We start from the raw sequence: 19,062 nt of genomic DNA, 5'->3' as shown, positions 1-19,062 counted from the left end.
CGAAATGTCAGGAGAGAATGCTTCTGGAACAGGGCCATAAAGTCTGAAAAACTCACAGCAGTGCAGTGATCCCGGCCATGAAAGCCTTTGACAGTACTATTTGTGGTTTGTATATAAGAGAAGATATCCCTTTGCTGATTTTTTTTTATCCTAGGAATATATTTCTATGAAGATACCAAACACAATATGCAAGGATTTGATGCATTAGGAGACATGTAGTTGCCTGTAGTATTTAAATGGTTTGCTTTAGGATGGACGGGTGAGAAATAGTACACTTTAATTTCTATACTGGCATATTTGCGAACATATACAAATAAAGAGTAAAGTCTTTTGTCTTTTACACCGTTTGTCCAGGCTTTCAGATGTTATCATGTTATTATTATTATTAAATTTTAGTTACAGCTTGTATTTGTAACTATTTTATTCTTTATTTTCCTTGGTGTTGCCAAGTATTAACTTTCTTTCAACTCTACAGGAGGGATCCTTTTTCTGGATGTTTTAATCCCAATGAAGCCAATAGTGCACCCTTCATGGTTTCAGGGTTATATTGCTTTCAATGGGACTAAAACGTGATCAGGTTTGCGTGCACAATTCAATAAAAAATACACCTGTCCATTGAAAACCTGTGTAAGAACTCATTCTTTACAACCATTATCCATTTAATGTTGGTTTCCTCTACATATTTTGAAAGAGCAGAGGTGCATCTACACCAGGCATGGGCAAACTTCGGCCCTCCAGGTGTTTTGGACTACAACTCCCACAATTCCTAACAGCCAGTAGGCTGTTAGGAATTGTGGGAGTTGTAGTCCAAAACACCTGGAGGGGCCGAAGTTTGCCCATGCCTGATCTACACTGTTGAATTAATGCAGTTTGAACTGCCTTGGCTCAAGGCTATGGACTCATGGGAGTTGTAGTTTTACAAGATCTTCAGCCTTCTCTGCCAAAAAGTGCTGATGATTCATCTGTTGGAGTTCAACCCCACACTGCCCAAGTCTGAAGTCCTCAATGAGGAATAGTGTGTATTGAGATCTCTCTCTGCTTGTGTATCAGGAGAGATGTAGAGTCTTGGAGTTTCCCCCCTCTCTTATGAACCCTAGAAGAGATAGAGTTATAGTTAGGACCCAGTTCTTTACAATTAAAAAATGTTGATATTGTTTTTGTAAATAAACCTTTTGTAATTATGAAGACAGAACTCTGCATGTTTGCCTCCTAAGTTCTACATTCTTTACAGCCACATGGCACTTCAAGCTCTGCTTGCTGTGAGCTGAATGCTCAACCATAAGTATCCCGTTGGGTTATTTTTGGACGCTCTTTTGTATTTTTGTTTGGGTAGTTTCCCTTAACAGACAGAAAATCCTAACATCATCAAACTACAACTCCAGGATCACATAGCATTGAACCATGGCAGTTAAAGTGGTGCCAAACTGCATTAATTTGACAGTGTAGATACAACATAGGGGAACCCTAAAACACCAAGTCATTTGAAGTTTCCCAGGCTATTCTAAAAGAAGCCACAAGAGTGGCTGCATTAACATTACACCACAAAAGTACAAATAAAGACATATTATTTCTATCTTTCTGTCCTATTTCTCTTCCCCTTGCATCACACATTGAAACTAAAAAAAACTCCAAAAGTCCAAATTTACACTATTGTTTTTGACTTTGGTTTGCTCGGCATTGGCCAATCCCGTTTATAAACCCTTGGCGTTAGGGTGCATCTACACTGTAGAATGAATGCAGCTTGATAACACTTTAACTGCTGTGGCTCAAGGCAACGAAAACTTTGGAGTTGTAGTTTTGCCAGGTCTTGAGCCTTCTCTGCCCAATAAGGCTGGTGCCTCATCAAATTACGATTCCCATGACTCTGTAGCATTGAGCCCTGGCAACTAAAGTGGTGCCAAATTGCATTCATTCTATAGTGTAGATCAGGCATGGGCAAACCTGGGCCCTCCAGGTGTTTTGGACTTCAACTTCCACAATTCCTAACAGCCGGTAGGCTGTTAGGAATTGTGGGAGTTGAAGTCCAAAACACCTGGAGGGCCCAAGTTTGCCCATGCCTGGTGTAAGCGAACTCTTAGCAAGGGACTAATTTGTAGATACCACATTACCTACATGGATGTATTATAAAATCCCAATTCTGAGTATTATAAAAACCGAAATAGAAGCCTTTCGGATAAAGCACACTATACCTATACAACCGTTTTGTCTAGCACCGTTTCCATAGGGTCTTTAAAAATATGGCCACCATTGGTGACTCCAAACTTAGAAAAACAGTGAAAAAGGTTCTTTTTTTTTCTTAGATGATTAATCATCGAGGGCAGACTTGGTTCTGGATTCCGCCCGATAAGATGGTTAATAAAAAAGGTCAATTCCTCAATTAGCCATGTCAGTTGCTTTCCATGTCTTTTAGGGCAGGCATGGGCCAACTTCGGCCCTCCAGGTGTTTTGGACTGCAACTCCCACAATTTCTAACAGCCTACCGGATCCTCTCACCTCTGCAGGAGTCTAATGTATACCATGCAGTCTACATAGGGACCACCAAACTCAGCAGCATTGCCCAAACTCGAATCAAGGAACATGAAAGACTAATCCAACCAGAGAAGCCATCCATAGCAGAGCTCTTGATGAACCAACCTGGACACAGAATATAATTTGAGAACACAGAAATGCTGAACCAGAAATGCTCGCAACCACCATGTGGACAATTTCAACATAAAGGAGGAAACCATGAACATGAACAAAATCTGGCTACCAGTATTAAAAATCACTTATATCAGGATACTAAATTAAAAAAAACATTCAAAAACTGGAGTATTCTAGTCAAGAAACAATCAGGGCCAGCGAACACCTCCCAACAAAGGATTCCCCCAGGCAGCTAGCAGCCATGCTTTGAATCTGCAGGGCTATTCAATGCTAATCAAGGTGGCCAATGGAAACATTCACACTTGTCTCAAGAAGACAAGAGTCCTTTCTCCCACCCAGGACATTATTCAACAGATATTTACCATATACACTCGAGTATAAGCTGACACGAATATAAGCCGAGGCACCTAATTTTACCACAAAATTGTTAATGTGGGATTTGTGTATTAGTAGTGTTTAAATGAAATTTGTGTCTGGCATGTATTGCATGCAGGTTGCATCATCCAGAGTATGCTACAGTCTGTAAAGAGTTAATGACTGAGAAGATGTGTTACCTTGATGTGTCTGGGGAGTATCCAGACTCAAGTGTGTTTGTACATTACTGATTGCGTTAGTTGAGATCTTGCTCTGTTCTGAGTTTGTGTCTGCCTAGAGTGAAAGCCAAGCCTGTGTTCGTCTGCAATTCTGTTTGTCTTGTAAAATAAAGTTTTGTATATATTTTTAACATCGTTTCTGACGTCTCTTCGTTTCTGCGCTCCATTAACAACATACAACTGCTGCTACGCTGCGAATTACTGTGACAAAAAACTGGGAAAACTTATCGACTCGAGTATAAGACGAGGGTGGGAAATGCAGCAGCTATGGGTCAATTTCAAAAATAAAAATAGATATTAATAAAATTGCATTATTTGAGGCATTGGTAGGTTAAATGTTTTTGAATATTTATATAAAACTGTAATTTAAGATAATAATAAGACTTTAATAAGATAAGACTGTCCAACTCTGAATACCTATATACTCAAGTACAGTAGAGTCTCACTTATCCAAGCTAAACGGACCGGCAGAAGCCCGAATAAGCGAATATCTTGGATAATAAGGAGGGATTAAGGAGAAGCCTATTAAACATCAAATTAGGTTATGATTTTACAAATTAAGCACCAAAACATCATGTTATACAACAAATTTGACAGAAAAAGTAGTTCAGTACACAGTAATGTTATATTGTAATTACTGTATTTACGAATTTAGCACCAAAATATCACGATATATTGAAAACATTGACTACAAAAATGGCTTGGATAATCCAGAGGCTTGGATAAGGGAGGCTTGGATAAGTGAGACTCTACTGTATAAACTGACCTGAATAGAAGCCGGCCAGGACCCTCAATCAAGTATAAGACGAGGGGAGCTTTTTCAGTCCTAAAAAAGGGCTGAAAAACTAGGCTTATACACTCGAGTATATACAGTAAATCTATACTATATACAGTAAATCTCCCTTGCCTAGTTTCCAACAGGCCACACAATCTCTGAGGATGCCTGCCCTAAATGTGGGTGAAACGTGAGGAGAGAATGTTTCTGGAACATGGCCCTACAGCCTGGAAAACTCACAGCAACTGAGTTTATCGGTTGTTAGGAATTGTGGGAGTTGAAGTCCAAAACACCTGGAGGGCCCAAGTTTGCCATGCCTGGTTTAGATGCACCTTGCATTGGAAGGTGAGATGTCCACCTCTTCCATTGGAGAGAAGATGTCTTCTTCTTCTCCTCTTGCTTCCTTTCTCATGCGCTGCCACCAGCGATGTAGGCACACAGAGTCTCCCTGACCCTCTCGGACCGTGCGGCCGGCTTGATGCGTGCGTCCGGGCGCTGGAGGGGCTGCTCGAAGGTAGAGGCCAGCTGCTTGGCCTCGGCCTCCCAGGCCTCCTCGTAGGCCTCCCCTTTCTCCTCGCAGATGTTATGGAGGACGCAGCAGGCCGAGATGAGCCGGGGCAGGTTCTCCACCGCGCAGTCGTTGCGCCCCGTCAGGCAGCGCCACCGTCCCTTGAGCCGGCTGAAGGCCTCCTCCAAGGGCTCCTGGCACCGGCTCAAGGTGGCGTTGAAGGTTTCCTTGGCGCCGTCCAGCTCCTCTGTGTAAGGCACCATCAGCCATGGAAGCAGAGGGTATGCTGGTCCACCTAAGATGACCCTGGGCACGGACACCCCATTGATGTCAACTGCTCCCGGGGTGAAGAGCGTGCCTTCTTGGCCTTTGGTGAACAAGGTGGACTTGTTGAAGATCTTGGCTTCGTGTGTCTTCCCCGGCCAGCCGGCGCTGAGGTGGGTGAACTTTCCCCGGTGGTCGACCAAAGCTTGCAAAGCCATGGAGTAGTAGCCCTTGCTGTTGACGTATTCGGCCGCCTGGTGCGGCGGGCACAGGATGGGCATGTGGGTGGTGCCCACCACCCCGGCACAATTGGGGAAGCCCATCTCTTGGAAGCCGCGCAAGATCTCAGCCAGGTTGCCGCCCACTGTCACCGTGGCACGCATCAGGACCCTCTGGATGGCACGGCACACCTCCAGCACCACTGAACCGGCGGTGGAGCGGCCCACACCAAATTGGTTGCCCACATCGCGGTAGCACACCGAGGTGGCCAGCTTCCAGAGGGCGATGGCCACCCGTTTCTCCACGCTCAGCGGGACACGCATCCTCGTCTTCTGGCGCTGCAAGGCCGGGGAGAGCCGGGCACAGAGCTCCAGGAAGGTGGCCTTGCGCATGCGGAAGTTCTGCAGCCAGTGAGCGTCGTCCCAGGTTTCCAAAACGGTGCGGTCCCACCATTCGGTGCTCCGGGGCCGGGCCCAGAAGCGCCGCTCCACCGAACGGAGGCGGCCGCCTCGACGAAGCCCAGCGGTGGAAGGCTGCCGGGAGAGCAAAACCACCTCTTCCACTTCTTCTTCTTCTTCTTCCTCCTCCTCCTCTTCCTCCTCCTCTTCATCTTCCTCGCATCCTCGCTGGCCCAGCGAATGGAGGAATGCCCACCGGCGTCGAGAAGCTGCGGCCGAGGATGCCTCACCACTGGCCCTGAGATACTCCATCATTAATGCCCCCGATTGAACAACACACAAGATAGCAGCCTCCTTCTGGGTGGGATCCATGCTTAAAAGGAGGGAGAGAGAACATGATGAATTTCATACAGTCATAGCATTGGAAGAGATCCCCAGGACCATCCAGTCCAACCCTCCTCCTTCTGCTATCTAAGAAGATGACAGATGGCTATCCTGTTGGAAATAGCAGCCTCCCAAGCCTTTCACTATGTATTCGTTAATACAGTAGAGTCTCGCTTATCCAACGTTCTGGATTATCCAATACTGTTTGCCTCCCGCCCGGATCCACAGCTGTTTCTCTACGCAGCAAGCATTGAACTTTTTATGGATTTAATTTTTGACAATGTTGTTACTCTTAAGTTCATTTTATGCAATTCTATCTTCATTAGTAGCCAATTTTTTTAGTCAATGTTTTTAATACATTGCCATGTTTTGGTGCTAAATTCGTAAATACAGTAATTACTATATAACGTTATCGTGTATTGAACTGCTTTTTCTGTCGATTTGTTGTAAAACATAATTTTTTGGTGCTTAATTTGTAAAATCATAACGTAATTTGACATTTAATAGGCTTTTCCTTAATCCCTCCTTATTATCCAACATTTTCACTTATCCAACATTCTCCTGGCCCGTTTATGTTGGATAAGTGAGACTCTATTGTATATATGTTTGCTAACCTGTATTCTATGTGTATGTTGATTTGCCAGTTTGACTTACCTCTTTGGTGTGGGAGGGGTTATACACATGTGATTGTACTGAGCATGTTCAGACTCAGGACTCCATTTTGTAGTCAGTCTGCTCAAAACCTCATTGGAAGTGGATGTGTCTGCTGAACACCTCGTGGGAGGTGGATGCATGTTGCTGTTTAGACTTCAGTAGAGAAGTATGACTTATGGATTTCAGTGAGTGCAACTATACCTAATGACTATGGACTATTGATTAAGAATGATACCGTGTGTACTCAACACACAGAGAAGCTACATCCTATCTATAACTGAACTTTATTAAGAAATGTGCCTGTATGGTGAATTAATGCAAGATGTTTGTGAGTAAACAAGATATATTATTTTCCAGAGAAGACTTTGTTTTTATTTTTATTTTTTATCTCTGAGTGCATATTTTAAACTAAGAGGTTTCAAGGGAGTGTATATCTTTTGGGCAATTACAACTGCAACCGCAACCTCAACTGCAAAGAAACAACCATCATCTGCTAACCAAATATATTTTTGTAGTGGCATGTCTTTGTCCTTGGCAGTTCTTCAATTTAACAGCTATGTTATCTGTGTGCCATTACATGGACACTTATGAGTATCATTCATTCAAAGGGTTGACTTCTAACAAGGTCATACTTTTCTTGACTAATGCTTTTAAAAAGATGGTCTCCACATGTTCATGGAGTCACATTTGCCAAACTGATGAGACATCATTTTTCATTTTCAATAAGGTTATGACTGCTATTTATTTCCAAAGGGATATGTGCCCAGAGACTGGGTGCAGTTATTTCCAATATATCCAGCCTCTGCTAAAAAAAAAAACCTCCAGGAAATGAGACTCCACTACTTTTCTAATGCAGTGTATTCAGAGAATCATAGAATCCAAGAGATGGAAGACATCACAAGGGCCATCCAATCCTATTCTGTCCTCCATAATGCCCAATCAAAGCACTCCTGACAGATGTTCATCCAACCTCTGCTCAAAAACCTCCAGAGAAGGAGACTTCACTACAATCCTGGGCAGCATATTTTACTGCTGAACAGCAATTACTTTCAGGAAGTTCTTCCTAATGTTTATGTGGAATCTCTTTTCTTGCCATTTGAATCCATTGTTCCATTGTGTTCTAGTTTCTGGAGCAGCAGAAAACAAGCTTGCTCCCTTCTCCTCAATGGGACATCCTTTCCAATAAATATTTAAACATGGATTTCATGTTCTCTTTGAGGCTTCTCTATTGCAAAATAAACCTTCCCAATTCCCTAAGTTGCTCCTCAGAGGGATTCTTGCTTTGACCACTATGGTTTCCCTTCTCGGGGCTCTTTCCAGATTGTCCATCTCCTTCTTGAACTGTGGTGCCAGAACTGGACACAGTGTGCAATCTGATTAAAGCAGAATAAGTGCAACTATGGCTTCCTCAACCTGAACCCAGACACTATTGATGCAGCCTAGAATTACACTAGCTTTTTAAACTGCCTTGTGACAGTATTGATTCATGTTTAGTGTGGCAATGCTAGAACACATGCTTAAGAATAACTGCAGGGACTTGATAAGGCAGGAGGAAATCTCCATGATTTTAAAAAAGAGATTTTTTGTCCTTTCTTTGTCTCATTGTCATGACCTGGATGAGAAAGATTCCCACAATTCTCTGCTTCGAAAAAGACCCCCAGAAAAAGGTTGTTTTCCAGGAAGGTTGCAATGGAGGCCACATTCGCTTTTCAATGGGCTTCAACCATCAGCAGTGCCATGGCGCCATCTTGTGGCCAGTGGCGAGATTACAAATGACTGCCAGGAAAAAAAAACTTTTTCAATATTATTTTTTGAATACTCAGATGTGCTTTGAAAATAGGAATTTAAAGGAAGGGGATAAAAAGATAGGGAAAATCTGTATTTAGGGGTTGCTTAGTATTATTATGTTTACAGTGTTCCCTCACCTATCGCTGGGGTTAGGTTCCAGGACCACCCGCAATAAGTGAAAATCTGCGAAGTAGGGACACTATATTTATTTTAATATTTATACATTATTTTAGTAGTTGTACACTATTTTAAGTCTTTATCTACCAATCGTGTGTTGATAAATCGCCTCCTTCTCCTCCCGTTGCCACTTGGCCGCCTTTTCTCTCCCTTTGGCTTCTCCTTCCTCCCTTCCTTAGGCTGTAAATTTTTTTTATGATTTATAATATTCTTTTAGAGTTTATTGAAAAGCCGCAAAACAGTGAATCCGCAAAAGGTGAATTGTGAAGTAGTGAGGGAACATTGTATTTTCCCCTAATGTGTGTACTATGAATTTTCCAGGCTGTATGGCCATGTTCCAGAAGCATTCTCTCCTGACGTTTTGCCCACATCTATGGCAGGCATCCTCAGAGGTTGTGAGGTCTGTTGGAAACTAGGCAGGTGGGGTTTATAAGTCCAAAGTAGGAGAAAGAATGATGGAATGATGTCCAGGGTGGAAGAAAGAACTCTTATCTGCCTGAGACAAGTGTGAATGTTGCAACTAGCCAGCTTGATTAGCCTTGAATAGCCTGGCAGCTTCAAAGCCTGGCCGATTTCGGCCTGGGGGAATCCTTTGTTGGGAGATGTTAGCTGGCCCTGATTGTTTCCTGTCTGGAATTCTCCTGTTTTCTGAGTGTTGTTCTTTATTTACTGTCCTGATTTTTGAGGGTTTTTTTAAAATACTGGTAGCCAGATTTTGTTCATGTTCATGGTTTCCTCCTTTCAGTTGAAATTGTCCGCATGCTTGTGGATTTCAATGGCTTCTCTGTGTAGTCTGACATGGTGGTTGTCAGAGTGGTCCAGCATTTCCAATGTTCTCAAATAATATTCTATGTCCAGGTTGGTTCATCAAGTGCTCTGCTCTGGCTGACTTCTCTGGTTGAATCAGTCTGCAGTGCCTTTCATGTTCCTTGATTCGTGCCTGGGCAATGCTGCTGTGTTTGGTGGTCCCTCTGTAGACTTGTCCACAGCTGCACAGTGTATGGTAGACTCCTGCAGAGGTGAGAGGATCCCTCCTGTCCATTCAATGCTAATCAAGGTGGCCTATGGCAACATTCACTCTTGCCTCCAACAGACAAGACGTCTTTCTCCCACCCTGGACCATCCACAGATATGTAAACCTCAATTGCTTAATTTCCTCTAGCTTAATACTTCACAACCTCTGAGGATGCCTGCCATAGATGTGGGCAAAACGTCAGGAGAGAATGCTTCTGGAACATGGCCAGACAGCCCAAAAAACTCACAGCAACCCAGTGATTCCAGTCATGAAAGCCCTCAACAACACAATAATAATAATACAGTAATAATAATGCAATTACAAATAAACACATTTCTTGGAAGGTTATCCACATTATCCGACCAAACCTTACTAATCCTCAGATTCTTGGATATTTATTTATATCCAATATTTTTATATCATCACAATAGTTTTTCATGCACAATAAATTAAAGCAGATCAAAAATTGTATATATATGTTAAAACATTCAAAATGCATTAAAATATAATTTGCATTCTAAACACCCCCTTTAGATAGGATCTTTAGAAACAAATAATTACTGAACGGGACTTCAGATTAGAATTATTATTTATTAGGACAAAAATTAGATTGCTTTTTAGTGCAAGCCTTCTATACCATCCTGAGATGATAGTAGTAATAATAATAATAATAATAATTTTAATTTGCAGTTTTGGGAGGTTTTGCCAGCTATAAACCTGCACCTTCCCCCTTTAAATATATCCCATCCCTTATTTTTTTGCAACATATTGATTCATTAGTCGAATAAAAACACACCTTTTATGACAGCCACTGGGGAGATCTGCTTCCAGAGAGGGCTAGGGCATTGAGAAAAGGGCAAAAAACAAGGGAAACAGGGGGGGAAATAAGAAAAAAAATCAAATTATTTGCTATTTGAAAAATATTTGCTGTTTTCTCAGTCGCTGGACGCTCGCAGCATGATCAATGTCTTTCTCCTTCTAAAAAAATTAAGAAAGAAATTGTTTAAAGGGCTGGAATAAATGATTTCTGGATCCAATCAGCTGCGCATGCGCACTGTCCCCCGCACTCAGCTAAATAGGGTAAAGCGAGAGACGGTCTCCTTTTGTTCTCAGAATGAGCCCCGCGGGAAAACAGAACCGGAAATGCAAATGAGGAGCCAAATGCGCTACGCTATTGGTCGGAGGAAGCTCCGCCTCTGGCTCTGAGGGGTAGAGAAGGAAGGCAGGTTAACCCCTTCTTGTGCGGGGGTTCCGTGGTGTAATGGTTAGCACTTTGGACTCTGAATCCAACGATCCGAGTTCAAATCTCGGCGGAACCTTATTTTTCTGTGGAAGTCATATTTAAGCCTGGAAGAGAGGAAATAATAATAATAATTAAAAATATATTCCTCTCAAATCAATCAACTTCTTTCCTTGCAAATTAGTTTAAAATGTATATATTTTAAAAATAAAAAAGCATTTTAACAACAGACAGGAAACAATCATGGCCAGCTAACACCTCCCGACAAATTTATTTATTTATTTATAATATTTATATCCCTCCTTTCTCTACCCCGAGGGGGACTCAAGGCGGAGTCCCCCAGGCAGGAAGCAGCCAGGCTTTGAAGCTGTAAGACTGTTCAATGCTCATCAAGGTGGCCCATTGCAACATTCACTCTTGCCTCAAGCAGACAAGAGTTCTTTCTCCCACCCTGGACATCATTCCACAGATATATTATAATATATATTATAATATACGGTAGAGTCTCACTTATCCAACATAAACAGGCCGGCAGAACGTTGGATAAGCGAATATGTTGGATAATAAGGAGATATTAAGAAAAAACCTATTAAACATCAAATTAGGTTATGATTTTACAAATTAAGCACCAAAACATCATGTTATACAACAAATTTGACAGAAAAAGTAGTTCATTACATTAATGCTATGTAGTAATTACTGTATTTACGAATTTAGCACCAAAATATCACAATGCATTGAAAACATTGACTACAAAAATGCGTTGGATAATCCAGAACGTTGGATAAGTGAGACTCTATTGTATTGTATATGCGTATAATATTAATAATATTATTTTGTAATACAATATAATACTAATAATACAATACAAAAATATTAATTATATATTATATATTACATTTAATATTACTAATAATATTACAATATATTTATATAGTACAATATAGTAATTTATTGCCAGTATTGTGCTATGCTGATAATATAATATTGTATGTAAATTTAATTTGTAAGCCGCTCTGAGTCCCCTTCGGGGTGAGAAGGGTGGGATATAAATGTATTAAATAAATAAATAAATAATATAAACCCCACTTGCCTAGTTTCCGACACACCTCACAACCTGTGATGATGCCTGTCATAGATGTGGGCGAAAGGTCAGGAGATAATGCTTCCGGAAGATGACCATACAGCCCAGGAAACTCACAGCAACCCAGTAATTCTGCTCATGAAAGCCTTCGACAACACATTTTTTTTAAAAAAACAGACACTTAGTTTAATATACAGTAGAGTCTCACTTATCCAACATAAACGGGCCGGCAGAACATTGGATAAGCGAATATGTTGGATAATAAGGAGAGATTAAGAAAACGCCTATTAAACATCAAAATAGGTTATGATTTTACAAATTAAGCACCAAAACATCATGTTATACAACAAATTTGACAGAAAAAGTAGTTCATTACACATTAATGCTATGTAGTAATTACTGTATTTATGAATTTAGCACCAAAATATCACGATGTATTGAAAACATTGACTACAAAAATGCGTTGGATAATCCAGAATGTTGGATAAGTGAGACTCTACTGTATTTGCATGATTGGTTTAAAGAGACCATGGTGAGGCACAAGCACATCTTGTAAAACTACAATTCCCGAGATACAATACCATTGAGTCATGAAAGCCATACTGATGTCTGAGATTTTTCCCTTTCCACTAAGTAACCAGCTTGTTTACTATTGTTTGGGAGGCAGACAAAATAGACACATCGGCTGTCAATCAAAATCTGAAATGCAAAGCAATAAATATCTCTCTTGATCTGATTAGTCTCTTGTCACTCATTTCCCTTCTTCCTGCTAGAAAGACAAACAAGGGAAGTAAACACAGGCTTTCAGATTCTTTGCTCATTAGCTTACAGAAATTCATATACAGTAGAGTCTTGCTTATCCAACATAAATGGGCCAGCAGAACGTTGGATAAGGAAAAATATTGGATAATAAGGAGGGCTGAAGGAACAGCCTATTAAATGTCAAATTATGTTATGATTTTACAAATTAAGCACCAAAACATTATGTTTTACAACAAATCGACAGAAAAAGCAGTTTAATACATGGTAACGTTATGTAGTAATTACTGTATATACTCGAGTATAAACTGACCCGAATATAAGCCGAGGCACCTAATTTTACCACAAAAGAACTGGGAAATCATTGACTCCAGTATAAGCCAAGGATGGTAAATTTCAGAAATAAAAATAGATTACATTAATTGAGGCATCAGTAGGTTAAATGTTTTTGAATATTTACATAAAGCTCAAATTTAAGATAAGACTGTCCAACTCTGATCAAATCATTATTCTCACCTTCTTCAATGTAAATGTGCTTATGTATTCCTTTAATAATAATAGAGTAAAATAATACATGTAATAATAATAATAATAATAATAATAATAATAATAATAATAATAATAATAAATACAGGAAAATAATACATGTAATAATAAATAGAGTAAAATAATAAATGCAATAATAATAATAATAAGATCAGAGTAAAATAATAAATGTAATAATAATAATAATAATAATAATGTGAAATAAATGTAATAGTAGCAACAATAATAGAGAAAAATAACAAATGTAATAATACCAATAATAATAGAGAAAAATAATAAATGTACCATATATTCTTGAGTATAAGCTGACCCAAATATAAGCCAATCAGGATCCTCACCCGAGTATAAGCCAAGGGGGGCTTTTTCAGTCTTAAAAAAGGGCTGAAAAACTAGGCTTATACTCGAGTATATACAGTACTATATTTACAAATTTAGCAACAAAACATTGAAATATATTAAAAGATTGACTACAAAAACATTGATTACTAAAAGGCAGGCTGTGTTGAGTAATACAGAACGTTGGATGAGCGAAGGTTAGATAAGCGAGACTGTACTGTATTTATTTAATTTATATCCCACATTTGGCCCCCAGCATCAGACCAGTGAAGACAAAGTAGAACCAAAATCGTATTGATTTCTACTGATTCACCTTTTGCTCCTTTATCCCAGCCCGGTGATCCATCCTCAGCCTCCTAGCTTCATAGCATTGGGCCTTTTCGTCCCAGGAAAGAATGCAGGGGTGCATAATTAAGCCCAATTAGGTGCATCTCTAATTCGCCGCTCATTAGCCACAGCAGGTGGAAGGTGAGGAAATGCCAGGAGGCACCGGCGGTGGTGGTGGTTCACGTGTCAATGTGGGCGGCTTGGCATCATCCTCCAGGATGGAGATGGAATTGGGCAAGAGGTGGTGACCGGGCCTAATCTGATGGGATCCCGACCAGATCTCTGCAGCACCAAAGTCAAACAGCCCTGGATCCATCCCTTGAGATGAAGAGCACCATCGTCCGTCCGTCCATCTGGAAGGTGGCAATCTGTTTCTCCATCTCATGCCCTCCCAGGAGGCTCTGAAAATAGGATTCCTGCAGCGTAGGTGGGCAAGTGAGCCGAGGGCAAAGGTTTCCCTTTTAGTCATTGCCTAGGGGGCATCTACATTGTGGAATTAATGCAGTTTGACACCACTTCAACTGCCATGGCCCAATGCTATTGGAATCCCTGGAGTTATATTCCGAGGCCCCTTTTACACTGCCATATAATCCATTTTATCAAATCAGACAATCTATATTACCTGATTTGAACCGGATTATATGAGTCTACACTGCCATATAATCCAGCTCAAAGCAGACAATCTGGATTTTACATGACAGTGTAGATGGGGCCTGGGGAAGCACCAGCACTCTTTGGCAGAGAAAGCTAAAGACCTTCTAGAACGACAATTTAGGTTGGATCTACACAGCCATATAATCCAAATTGTCAAATAAAGTAATCCAGATGATTATAGGAATCTACAAGGAGCCCCCGGTGGTGTAATGTGTTAAAGCGCTGAGCTGCTGAACTTGCAGACCGAAAGGTCGCAGGTTCGAATCCGGGGAGCAGAGTGAGCGCCTGCTGTTAGCCCCAGCTTCTGCCAACCTAGCAGTTCGAAAACATGCAAATGCGAGTAGATCAATAGGTACCGCTCCGGCAGGAAGGTAACAGCGCTCCATGCAGTCATGCCAGTGGCCACATGACCTTGGAGGTGTCTACGGACAACGCCGGCTCTTCAGCTTACAAATGGAGATGAGCACCAACCCCCAGAGTCAGACATGACTGGACTTAACATCAGGGGAAAACCTTTACCTTTACCTTTATATGAATCTACACTACCATGTAATCCAGCTCAAAGCAGACAATCTGGATTTTATATTGCAGTATAGTTGTGGCCTCACACAATTCTATAAGCATGACTTTGGGTCTCCACTACATGATCAGGCGCTGACCCATAAAATGCAGTACAAACAGCATTATATGGGTCTATGTTGACTATAGGATGGAGTTCAAACTGCATTATATGACAGTGTAGATCCAGCCTAAGGCCCCTTATGCACTGCCATATAATCCAGATGATCAAAGCAGATAATTCACATAAATCTGCTTTGAACTGGATTCTATGAGTCTACACCGCTGATAACCGTCGCCCCCGCTTTCAAATTGATTTGAAAACGCTGCAGAGAGTTCCATAGATTACTCTCCAAAAGAACGGAGCGGGACCGCAACAGACTATTATTAAAAGACCTTTTTTCCTTCATTTTCCTCTCCCCTGAACTATGTAACAAATCCCCCCAATAAAAGTAGCATTTATTTTAACAATAACACTCTCTATCTGGTTATTTTGTATCTTTTCTCTGACTCCTTTCCTTTGCATGCAATCTCTCTCTCCCTCCCGTCCCTTTAAACTCCGGTTGAGGTTTCCCTGCCATAGATTAACATGGCGGTCGATATAAGTTGGCTCATATCTCTATCAAAATTACCCCTAGAACGCTCCTCTTTTAGTCTTAACCCTTTCTAAGGCTCCTGACTCGAAGACAACCAGCAGACCCGGAATCGGTCCAGTTTTCGGCATCTCAACAGCTGACTGTCAAACGGAACCGCGTTTCTTTCCAAACCAAGTTGCTGCTTTATCCCGGGTTTTTCTCTCCCCGCGACTCGCGGAATGGTTCTCCCTGGCCCCTTTCTGTGAAATGGGGATGGGGGGATCGCTCTCTCGCGGGGGAGACATAGTTCACCGAGGACCCTCACCCTCTACAGCTGCCAAGGGATGCCCGGACGGGGGCCCTCCACGTTTCATTCATAATTTCATAATTTTATGAAAGAGAAGAACACTCTTCCCCACACCTACCCCTTGGACTTATGAAATCCTATACCTCCAAAGACTTACTAACCCATATGTGCCCCTTCCCCATGCCATCTCTATGAATTCCTTATGAACTCTTTCCCCTCATGTATTTGTGAATTTTCATATTCTATGTACATGACTCACTGTTGTATGAATTTCAAATTGTTGGGCTAACTTCATGGATTGTGAAATCATGCTGCTTGAACCCTACTTCTATGTTGGATTCCCCAGATGTTGTGAACTTCGTTCCTATCAAATGTTTTCTATTGCTCATTTATATTGTTTATATCATTCATGATTCCCCTTTATGCAATGTCACCCACCTTTATGGATTCTCCTTTATCTACCTATCTGCCTATATGTATTTACACTCTTTGGGATCCCCGGAAAATATGTGTTTTTCCCAGCTGGGTTTATATTCCAACTTTATTTTTAATTTTCATTTTATCCCATATAATTGACAGATCATGAAATCAAATGGGAAATATTATGACCCCAACCTGAACTCTAGCCCCATGACTCAGACCTCCCTTCCCAAAAACAAAGGATAATCGGCCACAGTTTAATCCCATCTCATTCCGATCGCATGGACAATATAGGGCGAGTCACCAAACTCCTAAGGGTGACTCGCCCCCAAGGCAAACATTGTCACATCTCAGGCCAGGACGCCGCAGGAAGGCACCCTGTGGGGCCGTCAATGATGGCTCATCACCACCCATCACCACTTCCTGTCTGACACCCCAAAGACATATCTAAAATCTGCGAACGTGACAGGACCCCGGACATCCTTGATGGGTGTCATTAATTCCTTTAGAAATTGGCTGGGCCAGAATTAATCCGATGTTTCCTGTCCGGTCACCGCATTGTTTCTATAGCTCCCGCCTCCTCCTCTCTGATTGGCCCGGGGGGGACAAAAAACGGCTCCCCATTGGGCCAGCAGGGCAAGGCGGGAAACGAAAGCCCGCCTCGTTCAACCTCTCAGCCTATCCGCGATCTGATGGGCAGGGAAGCGGGGCGGGAAATTCAAAGGGCTGTCAGACCGAAACACTGTATAAATATGACTTTATTTGAAACATGTGTTACGCTAGTAGATTGAATGATCGCTATTAGCGTCCTTTTCAGCTGAATTGCTCAATAAAACTCCTTGGCGGATTTTCCTTCAACTTGGCGGACCTTCTTCATTCCAGGCTTCAGGTTGTATTGCGGCTTATATTCTTCTTTTGGCTTCGCCAAGGTCCGTTCCCTCAGGACCGGATCGGCTCTCTCCTTAAGGGACCCGATCCCCCAGAAACGCGGTCGATAACACCGCCATATAATCCAGTCCAAAGCAGATAATCTGGATTTTATATGTCAGTGTAGAAGCGGCCCCTAGTCATGCCAGTTGAAGTGGTGTCAAACTGCATTACATCTGTAGTGTAGATGAACCCTAACTGTGTGAATACCTGTAACACTCCTTTAGCTGCTAAAGAATCCTGGGAGTTGTAGTTTTAGGGTCTCTTTAGCCTTCAGAGCCAAAAGGTGCTGGTGACTCACCAAACCACAACTCCCAAGGTTCTGTTATTGAGCCAAGGCAGGCAAACTGGTGTCAAACTGAGTTGATTCTACAAAAAGCAGTGTCAAACTGAATTAATTCTACAGTGTTCGTGTAGTTCTCCCCTCCTTGCCACTGAGTTAACTGCATGCAAATATGTTTTGAACTCAGGTCCCTTTTACACTGCTGTATAATACAGATTATCAACCAGGCCGGGCTGTGGCGCAGCTGGTTAGTAGCCAGCTGCAATAAATGACTACTGATCGAGAGGTGAGTTCGAAGCCAGCCCGAGTCAGAGTAAGCTCCCAACCATTTAATAGTCTAGCTTGCTGCTGACCTATGCAGCCGAAAGACGGTTGCATCTGTCAAGTACCACTTTATGCGGGGAGGCTAATTTAACTAATATACGACGCCATAAAATCTCCAGCAGCGTGCGGAAGAATGAGGAAGCACTCCATCAAGGACTCGGTGTCACAAGTGGACGGTGAAGCAGCAGCTCCCCCTGTGGCCAGAATCGAGCATACTCTCATGAATCCAGAAGTTGGAAATGTTAAATTGCCTCTGTGTCTGTCTATATGTGGTTGTCTATATATGTCGTTTGTCTAATGTCATTGAATGTTTGCCATGTATATGTGCATTGTGATCTGCCCTGAGTCCCCTTCGGGGTGAGAAGGGCGGAATATAAATACTGTAAACAAACAAGCAAACAAATAAATCAAGGCAGATAATCCACGTTATCTGCTTTGAACTGGATTACATGATTCTACACTGCCATATAATCCAGTTCAAAGCAAATAATCTGGATTTTATATGGCAGTGTAGAAGGGGCCTCAGTTTGCAACTAACCAGGATAATGTATGATTCCATGGGATGGAAACGTGGCATTTAAAGTGGAACCATAGCACTATAACTGTGCCATGTGAAAGGGTCCAATGCTGATCTCACTTGATCTCACAACTTGCTGTCTTATTTATGGAGTATTTCTTTCTCATTTCAACAGAGTGTATCCACGTTGTAGGCAGCAATATCTGGGGCGGTGTCGAAACTGAATCAAATCCAAAGGCACTGAGATACCTCCCAGAACATGGGAAGAAATTAGAACGAGAAGAAGATGAAGGATGGGAAAATACATGGACGAGTGGCCGAGATTCAAGAAACCACCCCAGACCTCCATAGCAAGATCCACCCATGAGAAGCCAATGAACCCTATGGTTCCATACGAACTTTCCCAGAGTCACAACAGTATGAAATTCATGGGAATGCTGTGGATGGAACATATCTTGATCTCGGTATGATTCTAGGCTCCATCAATAGAATAGTGTCTAAACCAGGCGTGGGCAAACTTGGGCCCTCCAGGTGTTTTGGACTTCAACGACATCCTTCAGTATATGGATGATTGGCTCATAGCAGCAGGCATGTGCAAACTTGGGTCTTCTGTCCATGTGTTTTGGACTGCAACTCCCACCATTCCTAATAGCCTCAGGCCCCTTCCTTTTGCCCCTCCGCCGCTTAAGCGGCGGAGGGGCAAAAGGAAAGGGCCTGAGGCTGTTAGGAATGGTGGGAGTTGCAGTCCAAAACACATAGAGGGTGGGCCCAAGTTCACCCATGCCTA

General features: G+C 42.0%; 1 protein-coding gene and 1 non-coding gene across 2 annotated transcripts; one reads left to right on the top strand and one right to left on the bottom strand.

Annotated features, from left to right (window-relative positions):
• Positions 1-254: 254 nt before the first annotated feature.
• LOC103280464 (uncharacterized) lies at positions 255-10,548 on the bottom strand. Its single transcript, XM_008119579.3, has 3 exons — positions 10,215-10,548; positions 2,087-5,773; positions 255-1,948 (listed from the first exon to the last, which is right to left on the bottom strand). The coding sequence occupies exon 2, from the start codon at positions 5,770-5,772 to the stop codon at positions 4,420-4,422; it is 1,353 nt and encodes a 450-aa protein (XP_008117786.1). The 5' UTR covers position 5,773; positions 10,215-10,548; the 3' UTR covers positions 255-1,948; positions 2,087-4,419.
• Positions 10,549-10,665: 117 nt separating this feature from the next.
• Positions 10,666-10,737, top strand: trnaq-cug (transfer RNA glutamine (anticodon CUG)). The gene has a single exon. It is a non-coding gene; the product is annotated as a tRNA-Gln (tRNA).
• Positions 10,738-19,062: the final 8,325 nt, after the last annotated feature.

This window comes from Anolis carolinensis, chromosome 6 (assembly GCF_035594765.1).
Source record: "Anolis carolinensis isolate JA03-04 chromosome 6, rAnoCar3.1.pri, whole genome shotgun sequence".
NCBI lineage: Eukaryota > Metazoa > Chordata > Lepidosauria > Squamata > Dactyloidae > Anolis > Anolis carolinensis.
The sequence above is the reverse complement of the archived record's forward strand: the minus strand, read 5'-3'. Positions and strand labels throughout refer to the sequence as shown.